The sequence below is a fragment of the Opisthocomus hoazin genome, chromosome 6 (genome assembly GCF_030867145.1).
Source record: "Opisthocomus hoazin isolate bOpiHoa1 chromosome 6, bOpiHoa1.hap1, whole genome shotgun sequence".
NCBI classification, from domain to species: Eukaryota; Metazoa; Chordata; class Aves; order Opisthocomiformes; family Opisthocomidae; genus Opisthocomus; species Opisthocomus hoazin.
Window position 1 is genome coordinate 66,758,591 of NC_134419.1, and position 12,532 is coordinate 66,771,122.

The 12,532-nt window shown below is 45.9% G+C and overlaps 1 protein-coding gene across 1 annotated transcript in view; it reads left to right on the forward strand.

Annotated features, from left to right (window-relative positions):
* The first annotated feature begins 6,216 nt into the window (after positions 1–6,216).
* The window catches only part of CFAP58 (cilia and flagella associated protein 58), a 63,754-nt gene continuing 57,438 nt past the window's right edge, over positions 6,217–12,532 (forward strand). Inside the window, exons 1-2 of the mRNA XM_075424259.1 lie at positions 6,217–6,298; positions 8,633–8,914. Of these exons, the coding sequence (XP_075280374.1) occupies positions 6,290–6,298; positions 8,633–8,914 (291 nt within the window). The 5' untranslated portion in view covers positions 6,217–6,289. The remainder of the gene's footprint in view (positions 6,299–8,632; positions 8,915–12,532) is intronic.

The following is a 12,532-nucleotide window of genomic DNA, read 5'->3' on the forward strand; positions in this document are numbered from 1 at the left end:
TGCAAATGTATGTGTGTATGGGCACTGTGTCCTTAGTGTCTGAATCAAGTTTATTGGCAACCTGGGTGTTGTTAGTACATTCCTTTCTCATGATGCCATAACCTATGAAAATCATCTCGAGCAAGAGCAGTACTGGAATCTCCCTGCTTCTGCGCGGCAGGACTCAGCCTGCCTCAGCGCACTGCTGATTTCCCCTGGGAACTTCTCAGCAGCAGCAGCAGAGAAAGCAGCTCCTTCTCCAACATCACAGGTATTCATCCCCTCAGCCAAAGGAAAGTGTCTATTAAATATCACCTGCATAAAGCCTCACAAGGTAATAATTACTGATTCTGACCATACATATATACACACACACATTGGACAATACAAATCACTATGGGTTACCGTGACTATAATTTACATTTGTCTGCAAAATTTCCCTGGGATACAGGGAAAAGGCCTGAACATTTTTCAAAGGAAGGCTCACATCCCAACAGATGGCATTACATATCCACCATCCCGCTCAGGATCCACTTTCTGTGCCACCTAAGATGGTATAAAATTATGATAACAATACAATACATATAAATGGAAAAGTCAAACCAAGACACATTCATTTGATTTGTATTAAGTTTTTTAATGCAATTCAGCAGTTTATAAGAGGAGGGAAAGCTAGAAGCACATATCCTGAGAACTCCAGTACATGATTCATTGTTTCAGTGTTGCTGCACTGCAGAAGGCTTAAGATCATTATCTTGCTAAAGGTAGTAATTTATTTGATAATGAGCCAAGCTCTGCTAACTTTGCTCAGACACTGGGCAGGTCCTGAAGCTGTGAGCAGTGGAGTAACAGTACCATAGTTTGTAGCACACTGGGATGTAGCCTGGGGCTCTGTCACATGGCTGCTGCACCAGCAGAAATTAGATAGAAAAATATAATTACTAAAATGGACTCTAAGATCCCATTAGCGGGAGAAAGACAAGAGCAAGATTTGGGCTGTGAGTTAAATTCTAGGTATCTTTCTCAGCTATTTTCAGACATGTTAGAAGATTGAGGAATTATCTCATTCTTTCCACTAGTATTTCTAGTCCATTACAAAACTAGCTATATTTCCTTGAACTATTACAAGCAGCAAATAAAAAAATGATCTTGCAAGATTTGCAGAGAGAGTAGGGTTATGATAGAGAGGCCATGGGTAGGCAGCAGCGAAACAGGTTTCAGTACAGCTTCCAGGTGTCACCTTCACAAGGAATGCAGGAGGCGGCTGCCAACCATGAGCACGCAGAGAGATCACGTTAACACACAGAAAGCAGGAATGATAATCTTGCTAGAGTCAGGCCTTGCTGGGGCCCTACCTTTAATACTGCAAGTGTTTGTGTGAGCCTAAAGGTGACTGTGGAAGGACAGTATTTTATAGGCACAGCTCAGCGTGACCCAGTAGAGCAGCAGCACAAGCAGATCAAGGGGAGAAGGGAGTGGAGGACTCCCTTCCACCCGTTAATATTTCACACCTCCTAGCTACCATACAAGGAAGTGTGCAGGGAGACAGGGTCACCTCCTCACAGCTCACCACGTGGTGTCCTCAGCTACCTCCTTACGCCTGGCCTTATAAACACCTTAAATCTCTGTCATTTCTATAGCCTTCCCTGGGTATTCAGATTTTTTTAATAGCCTCTTCCTCCCAAAGGATTCAAATGTCAAGCAGAGAAAGATGCCAGACAAATCTTCAGCTAGGGGAAGATATGGTGGTTGAGAATTAAAAGGCTGAAGAATAAAATATGAATGAGGGGAACGGGAATCAGAGATTAGGGCCTGGATTCTGCTGCTGGAACAGAAAGGCTGCTGGAAAGCATAGGGGGAAGCCGTTTCTGCTAAGGAACACAAGATGACTCTAGACATATTTGAAACACATTTTTAAATACACCCAGACGTTCGTGATTGGGAAGATAGCCACGGATCAGAACTGGTAAGCAGGTAATGGGAAGTATCCATTGAAGAAACCTGAGTGCTGTGCAGGGCCAAGTGTGTTTATGTTACCTTGTAGTTCCTTCATAACCTCTCTAAGCATTAAGGACGTTGGGCAGCTGGGATGGGAGGGGGTGACTTCTGCCAGACTGTTCCTCCTACACAGGAGGACAAGTCCCTGCCATGTCACTCTCTGAAGCTGTAGGCCAGATTGGTAGCATAAACCATGATGCTGGTGGTGTTGAGAACCCGCAGTGGGCAGCAGTGGCCATGGGTACCTGCAGAGCATTACTTTCTACCAGCAGTCCCGGAGAATCCCCAGGTTTGGCTTGGAGAAGGGCAGAAGACAGGAATTTTCTAACAAGAATCACAGGCCAACATAATCTTACTTGCAGAACTGGAAAGAAAAACTGGGACAGAAAACTGTTCTGCAGTTTCAAACCATGCCGGGGAATGGCAAGTTCAGCTTAGTTCCAGGATTATTGACTTAATTTTGTTTGCTTTCCATAATTGTCATCTATTTTATTTTGTATGTGGAGCATATAATTGTGCGTTAGACACAGACTGCTTGTCAGCTTTAGCTTCTGTCTCAGAACTAACCAAGCTCTTTATTTGAGTGCTTCTATTAATCAAAACATTTCCATGATTTAGCTTTTTATAAAAATGGTAATGTTTCTCCCTCTTGGCTCAACTCTACTGCCAAAAATGATCAAAGGCTACTGCTATTTGACATCTGTTGCATGGTCTTTATGAACAAAGTAGAAAGCCTCAATCCAATTTAAACTGAATGACTGTTCACATTATAAAACTATCATTTAGTTTGAAAATAACAGAGGAAGAAGACATTCAAAAAGCATGTAGTAAAAATATCAGTTGGGTAATTAAGTAATTGAGGACCATGTAGCATTTCCTTGTCACTGGAGAGAAGAAGTATTTTTAGTAAGCTCTTTTTCCTTTTAATACTGCAGAACTGGTGGAACTCTGAGAAGGCAAACTGGCTTCCAGGGCACAGGACATCAGCCCACTGACAGTGGCTGCAGCATCATGGTCTTTGATGCCTTGAGGTTGTGCTGGATTTCCATGTTGCTGGAGAAATTACAAGACCTGCAGTTAGATAAGTAATAATTCTGTAACATATTTGTAATACATATAAAATAATTTTTTAATATTAGTAAATTGTTAGACAAATGTTGCTTCCTTAGTGGTAATCTCCTGTTGATGATATTACCTGAGTGAATTGAACCAAATTTTATGCAAATACAGGATCTCATCCATGAACACGTTCACTCAGCCATTACGTCTCCGTGTATTGATCGATATTTGTAACACGTTTCTAAACCAGAGAAGCTCGTCAGGGCTGAAAACAGCTTTCGTCTGGGGGTGGGCAGTTTACCGAAGGGCTGTGGTGGTGGAGTGCCACCTAGTGATGTTCTTCCCTACAACAGCATGGTGTGAAAGGAAACCTTTCAACCCCTCCACTCTCAGGCTTTCCTTTATCAATTCTTCTTATCGTTACCATCCAGAGCCCACAAGGTTCATTTTACACTTTCCAGAAGACATGCACTGTCACGGCCCCTGCCCCAAATTTCTTACATTCTCCTGGGCGATGTTATGATGAGATTTTCTTCTATTTATTTATATCCCTGCAGTAGCCCATAAATCCTTCCACTCAGGGAGCAATGGCTTATCATTTTCATGCCACTACAATTTAAAACATGCATTAAATTAACAGCCTGAGGGTTGTGACCTCAAATAAATCAATGAGCAAATATTTCTTCTCTAGTAACACCTTCTGCATGCACACTGACACACTCCACTTCTGCAAAGCTCCCTTTTATGCAGCTGGTGAGACAGGTGATTCTGCTTATTTACCGTAAAGTAGAGGCATCTCTTGAACAAAGTGAGATATTCAGGGAAATAAATAACATTGTTTTAAATGATCTGAAACTTTCTGTGTCTGGCTTGTCCCTGCTGTTAATAGAGATTTATTTATTTTTATTTAAGGTGAGTTATTTATTTTTTCCTCTTCTGTGTCTGTGGGAGTTTTTTGCTCTTACTAGCAGAAAGTTTTGCCCAGAGCTGAGAACATAGGGTCAGCTTAAAAGGGAGCGTTAAAAAGCGATCCCAGTTCAAAAGCTCCACCTTGTCTAGAGGTTCACTCTATGACATAAGTGCATCATTTATGGCCATGACAGGCACAACACTACTGCAGGATGGCCGATGCGGTTGTTTCTACTTCACTGATGAGTACAAAGCAAGGGAAATTTTAAGTGGCTGGACCCAAGCTATAGGAAATTCTTGCTAAGGTTGGAAACCCAGAAGTCCTCTTGAATGTCAGTCCAGCTCCTTGGTCATGAACCTGTTGAGACATTCTGTAGGTTTGTTGCAGAATTAATGCAAAGTAAATACTGAGTGTTGTCACAGATTTGTGTCCTGGTTGTACTTCAAACTACGTGCTATGAGTTGTGATATTTTAATGTACGGTGACTGGCTTATCAAAAATGGGCTTTAGTGTGAGTTATCACGGGCTCCTGACAGAGTCATCCTGCTATGTCTGCATTGCAGTTGGAGGTGCAGCTACCGTGATGGTGAACACGTTGAATTTGAATGAACTCAGCTCAAATGGCACTTGTCATGAAGAGCAGCCTATACAGTCACCCTTAGAGGGCCTCACAGGACACAAATCACCAGGAGTTTGAAAAACATGGGATAGAATCATAGACTGGTTTCGGCTGGAAGGAAGCTTTAAAGGTCGTCTAGTCCAACCCCCCTGCAATGAGCAGAGACCTCTTCGGCTAGAGCAGGAAGCTCATGGAAATGCCTCAAGAAATGGGTATTATTTTTGGACACGTTTATGCTGGTACCCACAAGTGCAAACATGAACCTAGAGCTAAAAGGCAACTACCTCCCTTCACAAGTTTCCACTCCTGTTTTGTTGTTAAAGCCATAAGAAAGAGTATAATAAATATCCAGGTTATATATTTAAGATGTAAATTTGAAGTATTTCTTGTATATCATACTTCCTCCAGTATTTTGCTAGAAAAATTAAAATAATAACTTTTGATATTTCTTTATATGTGCAGCTGTTTCATTCCAAAGGTCTGTAAGTTTGGCCCTCTTGAGAATCTGAAATCCTAAAATCAAGGAAACTATCACGATCATCTTCCTGGGGATTTTACTCTGTAAGAAACATCAGTACGAAAGAAAATGAGGAAAAAGAACAGTGCAAAGCTTAGAAAAGGAACTTTATTGATTTTTTTGTTAGAAGTGTGCTTTGAAATGATTGAAACTATGTTTCAGCGTGTAGGATATTTTGTAAATTAAGCAATACATACAGAGAATACGTTATAAAATGTGTTATTCTCCAGTTCTAGTGGTAAAATCAGACCGTTTGAAAGCATCCATTTGAAATTGCCTGTTTTGCCATGCAATCATTAAAATGAAAAGCTACTATTCAGGCTTCATTAAACCAGGAATAAAAAAAGTTTTCCATTGTCGTTAGTAGTTTGGAGTGGTACTTTAGGGTCATAGCCAACATCCATTCGGCTGGGGAGCGCACACACGGCACAACACATTCCTTGCCCTAAAAAGCAGCCAGACGGACAACCTGTGCCCCTCACCGAGCTAAACGCAGCCCTGTGCAGGGTGAGCTGGAGCGGGGCGAGGAGCCCCAGCTGCCCCTCGAGTGCAGCTCTCCCAGCGCAGAGCCACCCTCCCGCGTCCTCCCGCCATGGTTCGCGCAGCGTTGTTCGCACCCCGCAGACGAGCTGGCGTGGACGGTCAGGCGCAAGGGAACGGCAGAAACCAGGGTCCAAGTGTGATTTGCACCCCAAACCCACGCAAATCCCCTTTTGTCTCCTTCCACGGGACGCTGCCTCCCTCCGCACCCTGGGTTTGGGCCTTCCCGCCGAGCTGCCCCGCTCCGTGTCGGCAGGGAGGTTCCCCTCGGTGCCGGCGGTCGAACCCCCTTTCAGCAGCGAGATGGACAGCTTTGGAAGCAAGCCCCGAGGCCCAAGGAGCGGGGTGGGGGTGGGTGGGTGACCAGGGTCTTGCGCAGGGCCGCGGCGGGCCCCTCCGCGCAGGCTCCGGGCCGCGGGCCTGCACAGCGCACCCCGCAGGGCCCCGGCGACAGACGCGGCCTCCGCGGCCCCGACGGCCCGCCCCGCCCCGCCGCGCTCCGCCCCCGCCCGCCGCCGTTGCTACGAGACGGCGCGGCGGCCTCTGCACGGCCACGGCCTGGGGACGCAACGGCACCGGCACCGGCAGCGGCAGCGGCACCGGCACCGGCACCGGCTCGGGCCCCGACCCCCGCCCCGGCCCCTCTCGCCCGCGGCCCGCTGGCAGCATGGCTGAGGTGAGCCCCCCCCACCCCCTGCCTGTTTGTGGGCAGGACGGACGCCGTACCTCAGAGCAACCCCAGCGACATCTTCTGTACCCGTGGAATTGGTACAGATATTTGGTGTCTGTACAGAAGATAGGGACATTTTTATTTATTTACGTGTTGAGTCGCTCCTGTGGGCAGAGTTGGGTTAGAACCTGTGTTGAAAGCAGGTGCAAACAGGTGAATTGCACATAGGCGGCAACAACACTTAAATTTTAGGAACAGCTGCTAAGCGTAAGATTGCTTAAATGTGATTTATTTTTGTTGCTCTTATTGCTCTTCTCTTAACTCTATTCATGATAGCAAATGTAAATGGGGTCAAAACTGGAGGCTGGATGTCAGCAGGGAGGGTAACAGAAGAGCCCCACATTCGTTGCTGTGAGCACGAAAACCAGTTCAAAGGGGTTAAGCGCCAGAACTTCGTCTCCCAAAAACCCAATGGAACAAATGAAATGGGCTGGTTTGCTCTCAGAAATTCTTTTTTTATTTTTTTCTGAGAGTTTCAAAAATTCTCGCCTTTACATCTAAACTGTTTGTGTTCAAATGGTGAGCAGGGGCCTGAAGCCTTCTTGAAAGGGCTGTCCGTTGGGGTGGGGATGGGGGGGAGGTACGAGGGCAGGTTTTTAAGGTTGGATGTGGGCTGGCTGCGTGTGAGGGAGTTGTGCACCTCCTCGCCTCTCTTCTGTGGTCGGGGCTTGCCATACATCCACGGCCAGTGCTGGCAGGAGAGCTGTTTTCCTGTCTGAGTGAGCCTACCTCCGAGACGCCATAATAAGGATATCCCTAGACTCCAGACTGCAGCCTAGAGGCGTTCCAGTCAGTTTGGAGCAAGCTGGAGTGATGGCAGCAGCGTATCTGCGACAGCACGAGGCATCCTGTGGGCTGATTTATCTTGCTGCTGAGCAGCTCAAGCGAACTCCCGAGAAGTGGCCATACTCCGTCCGCTTGGTACGCTTGTACTCTGCTGAAGGCTATAACGGAGTCTTATTTTAAGCTGTTTTGAAAAATGTTGGTGGAATTTGGTATCCAGCAAATGAGCTGGTAAAATTCCGTGTCGGAACTGAGCTAGATCAAAAATGTCCCCTGTGGAAGTTTTAGCAGTAGCATTTCCCTCAGCGGAAGGGTTGGCTTGCGTTGGCATTACTGGAGCTTTCAGACGCGCTTATCTACGAGTGATTTGCTGGCACTATCTGCATAGAAAGCATAAACTAACCAGACTTTAGACTGTAGAGAACTGGGAAGAATTGAGGCTAAAATACCGGGCTTCCAGAATAGTTGTTGTCTTATTTAAACACTATCACAGTGTAGAAGACCGCTACAAACTGGTTTTGTCTTGACATCGCTATTGCCATCTCTTGCTGGCCTCTGGAAGGAAGCCGCCACAATGACCTGCAGGAAAGCGCTTGCGCACAGAGTAGCCCGTGGACGGGCAAAAATGGACTTGTCTAAGCGGGCAACACGCATGGCAGGAACTGCACATATGCAGACATGCTCTGTGCATGCGCAAATGCCCCTGTAAAAGGGCAGCACATGCTCCTCGCCGCCCTCTTGCTCTCCTCGCCGCCCTCTTGCTCTCCTCGCCGCCCTCTTGCTCTCCTCGCCGCCCTCTTGCTCTCCTCGCTGCTCTCTTGCTCTCCTCGCCGCTCTTTTGCTCTCCTCCTCACCGCCTGGCTGCTGGGCTCTACTCTCGCCAGGGCTCCACGCCTGCACAGAGACTGAGCCGACTGGACATCGCTGGACATCGTCGAATCCTTGGTGGTGGTAACTGATCCTCCCCCCCCCCCCCCCCCCCGCACTTCTTTTCCTCGCCCTCTGGGGTTTTTCCGACTTTTACCCTTTTTTTTTTCCTGTCTCGTCTTCTCCGCCCCCGCTGCCCTCGCTGCCGTCCCCGCCAGACCTCTGATTCCCGGTTCACCGAAATAAAGTTTACAAGGTTGCATGGCATATGACTGCGTTTGCGTCTTAATCTCGTCTCCTGGGATCGCATCGAAACCTCCCCGATACGGATCGGGACACACAGTGATGATATTTTGTAGATCTATCTTTGAAGTAGTAGTGGCACTCAATTATAGGAACTCTGACTGTTGAAACACAAGTTATTTCACTAGAATCGGGGGAGATCTGTTTGAAAAAATAGCTTGCAATGTGCGTATCGTATGTTACCAAGAGAACGGTTATTTCAGAAAGTTTTGTCACGATTTCTTAGTAGCTGCTGCACACTCTGTATATTTCTGTTTTAGATTCTGGGGTTGTAAGTGACATGTTGAATTCCTTCTGTTTGTTGATTATCCATCTCATTTCATTCAGGAAAAGTCTGGCAAACCGTATCTAGAAGAAAGTGCATTTGAAGCACTGGAAAAAGACTTCCAAGAAGTCATCAGTCTACTTAAGGGAGACAAAACTCTGGAAAAATTCCGGATAGAATATGAGAAGCTCCATGCTGTTATGAAGAAGTCCCATGAAAATGAAAAGCGTCTCATGAAGAAATGCAGGGAACTGAATGCTGAGCTTGTGGTGAATTCATCTAAAGTAGTGGTGCTCACAAAGCTGTCGAAAGATGATCATGGAACTATATCATCAATGAAGGCGGTAAAGTTTCGAAAATAATTAAACATGACCTGCAAATTGTTAATGAAAAGCATGGTAATAAGAAAAGCATCTACAAGAACACTTTATTTTAGGTAGAGAACTAGCTGGAGTGCTAACTATGGAGCTGGCATCTCCAGTTCTTTAACCTCTGCTTTGCTACCAGTCGCTTTATTTCTTTAGCCTGGTATTTTTGCTAGTTCCAGTCAAATTCTGTGTTTATTTGCACTAAACCAAGTCCATCAACTTTGAAGTACTCACTTACACTTTTTGTTTAAGCTTTCCCTCTGTAAGATAGCACACTTCCAACTTAATATACAATTTTTGAGACTGGTTTCGTTAACATTTTTGAAGTGCTGCTTCGATGTTAACTATTGCCAAAGCATAAAAATTTACTTACTTGCTGAAATATGGATTGTAGAACAGGCAAGTGTCATCAACTCATATAAATAAATGTTTCACCGTGTTTTTGAAAAGGAATGCTATATAGCATTTCAGTGTGATTTTACCAATTTACTCTGATGTGTGCTTTGTTATTATTGATTTGAACTTGCTTGACTTGCTAAAAGCAGTCAACGATTTTAGCCTTACAGTGAGGTTTGACTACCAGAAACCTAAAGCTGCCAAATGATCAGAAGACTGTATTTTGAACTTTTTTCCTTCTGATCATTTAAAAGCTTAGCCTGTGGTACCTTAGACAGGCTTTATTTTAGCATTTAGTTGAGAAACTTCCATGCTTTACAATAAAGTGTTTTGTTCCAGTAGAATAAATTCAGTGTAACAGTCTGGAGTGATCTGTGAGAATTATAGAAACAGAAGTTCTTTGAAATAAATTTTCTTGTCCTCAGAATTATGAGGAAGGTGCACTCAGAGTAAATATAAATAGCAGTGCTGTCATCCTATGGTTGCAGCTTGGAAGCCCATGGTACTGCTCAAAGCATCCTGAAGGAGGAGGAAAAGTGCGTAGAAAATCTTGTTGATTTTTGCTGCTGCTAATCAAAACCTTGTGGGTGGGTGTCAGGAACTGCAACGATCCTTATCATTTTCTTTCTGCTATTACATGGCAATACTTTGAGTGTGAACAGTGGCAGAGGCAACCCTTCAAGATGTTCCCAAGCTGGGGAGACATTTAGCTATATAATAAAACTGAGGAGTTGAAGAGTAGGAAAAATAAGAGCCTTTCCAATTTCAGCCATTAATTTGAAGCTCAGGCAAGGTGAATCTTAAGAGTGCCACCTACTATTGAACCAGCTAAGAGATTTTTGTAGTGAAAAAGCTGCTTGACAATATGATCCTGTTAGAAATGACATGCAATGCGCAACATGTGACATTTCATTTCTAGTAGTGTGCTGTGGGCCGAGTAAAGAGCACTGATACTTTCTCAGTTTGGTTATGAGAATTAGTCTTTCCCTTAAGTGTTCAGGAGGTATCTGGATATTGTTTAAAATGTTCATGTCATGTTTTGGGGTTTTGTTTGGTATGCCCTTCACATTTCATGTTGTTCTCCTTTCTGAAGGGAAGTTCCATTACAGCTGTAGTATTCACTACAATTTTACTAATATTAATAAAATGTGTTTTGCAAGTCCCCAAGGCAAGTGTTGAGGAAAACTGAAGTCCTAAAATAGCAAAGATGATATTTTTCAGCGCTAAATTAAACAAAAAATCTGTTGCGCTGTTTCATTATTTATAAAAGATGGGAGAATCCTGGTGGGGCTGTTCCTGTGATAATGCTATAGTTTCTTCAAGTTAAGGCCCTAAATCTTGGTGACTTGATGGGTCATCAGGGTAACAGGTGTACAGCCTTCCTCTTCTAGGTCATTGTTTCATATACAAATAAAACTTGCAGAAGCAAAATTTTTCTCCATATGAAGCCTGGTTGTAATCAGTAGGATTTATTTAGGGGCTGAGGTTAACTACACAGATCAGTGGCTCGTAAGACCCAGGTCAATGACAATCAATAACTGTTAACTGTCTGACGGCTGTTCAGGGCTTTGTTTTGTAGTTTTAATAAACTGGTGTCCTGGGTTTGGCCAGGACAGGGTTAATTTTCACCAGACTCCAGGAAAGGAGCACAGCCGGGGGGTGGGGGCTGACCCCACCTGGCCAAACAGAGCCCATTATTCCATACCATGTGACATCACACTGGGTGCCGGTGGGGGGGTGGGCGGCGCGGCGGGGACTCACTCATGGCTCGGGAGCACGCGGCACTCGTCCTGTCCGGGAGAGAGGGTCTGTTGTGCGAGTTTGTGTTGTATTTTCTCCTTATCTGTATCGTTGTTGTTACTGTTCCCTTTGTTTGCTGTTCTGTTAAACTGCCCTTATCCCGACCTACCGGTTTCTGCCTCTTTCTTTCCATTCTCCTCCGCACCGCTGCGGGGGGAGGGGTGGCCGCGTGGCACTTTTGTTGCCGGCGGCAGCCCAAACCAAAACATTAAATTGGCGCCCGAGCGTGGGGCGGGGATAACGGCAGGGCTGAGCAGCGGGTGTTAAAACTGCTTTCTTAGATTTTGTTAAATTTTGTTATACGCACTTTTTTGTGTTAAGTAGTCGCTGGTAAAAAAATGTTTCTGACTTTGATCAAGTGGCTCTGCTATGTAAATCCGTACTTGCACTATGTGTTCATTGCCATGCTGTTCATCATCACTGGGAAAAGGACCAGGATGATGATTTTGCTGTACTGTAAGCTATCGACTTATGATATGATGACATCACTGTGCATGAAATTAGGCTTGTATTTGCATGCGGCACTACAGTCATTTCCGTACCTCGGATCCTATGTCTTAGAATTTGTTAATAATCAAACCCAGCCTGTGGGGAATACCGGAGGGGATACCTTCTCCCACTCTTTCGCCCCCCCTCTCTCCTTCAGGCTGTTCCTAACGGCTTTTGAGAATTTCGAGTACCCGTGGGATGCTCAGGCCAGCGGGTTTCTATTGTTCTGCTTCCTGAATGGGTTGCAGGTTTTGTTTAGGGTTAAACAGGTCGTTAAGAACATAGTGCAGAGACCTGCCCCGGGGCTGGATAGCTGTGAGTGGCTGGGTGTGTGGGACAGCACGGGCAGGTGTCTAGAGCCGTAGGCACCTGCGGTGTGTTTTAAACTCACCCCTGAACAGATACAGAATCCGGACAATCTGGTAAAATATCTGCAAAAAGTGTGCTGCCACCCTGGGAACTCCAGAGAGACACAAATCACCTCAATGTGCTGGGGTCTGACCCATGCCTACCGAGCCCTGTTCAACCTGATTCAGTGCCCTAAAGGGGAAAGGGGGGGAAACGAAGCAGCAGGCACTGTGGCTGGTGCTGCCCCCCCAGCAGGCCCTACAGCCCCTCCAGCCCAGCAGGCAGTCACAGCCCCCTGACCGGCACTGCCGCTGCCACAACTGCAGGGTCTGCCTCAGGTTCCCCAGTGGGCACGGCAGCTGCTCCAGCCCCAGCTCCAGCCACAGGCACAGTGACTGAGCCCAATAACCAACCTGTGCCGGTAGCAGTCGCCCCTGTAAAACTAAAGAGAGACGCAAAGAGAGCAGATCGCTCCGGGAGGGATGACGATGAGCCAGGGTCATCGCGGGAGACAGAGACAGAGATCATCACCCGGTCCCTGTTCCTGGGCGAGCTGCGAGA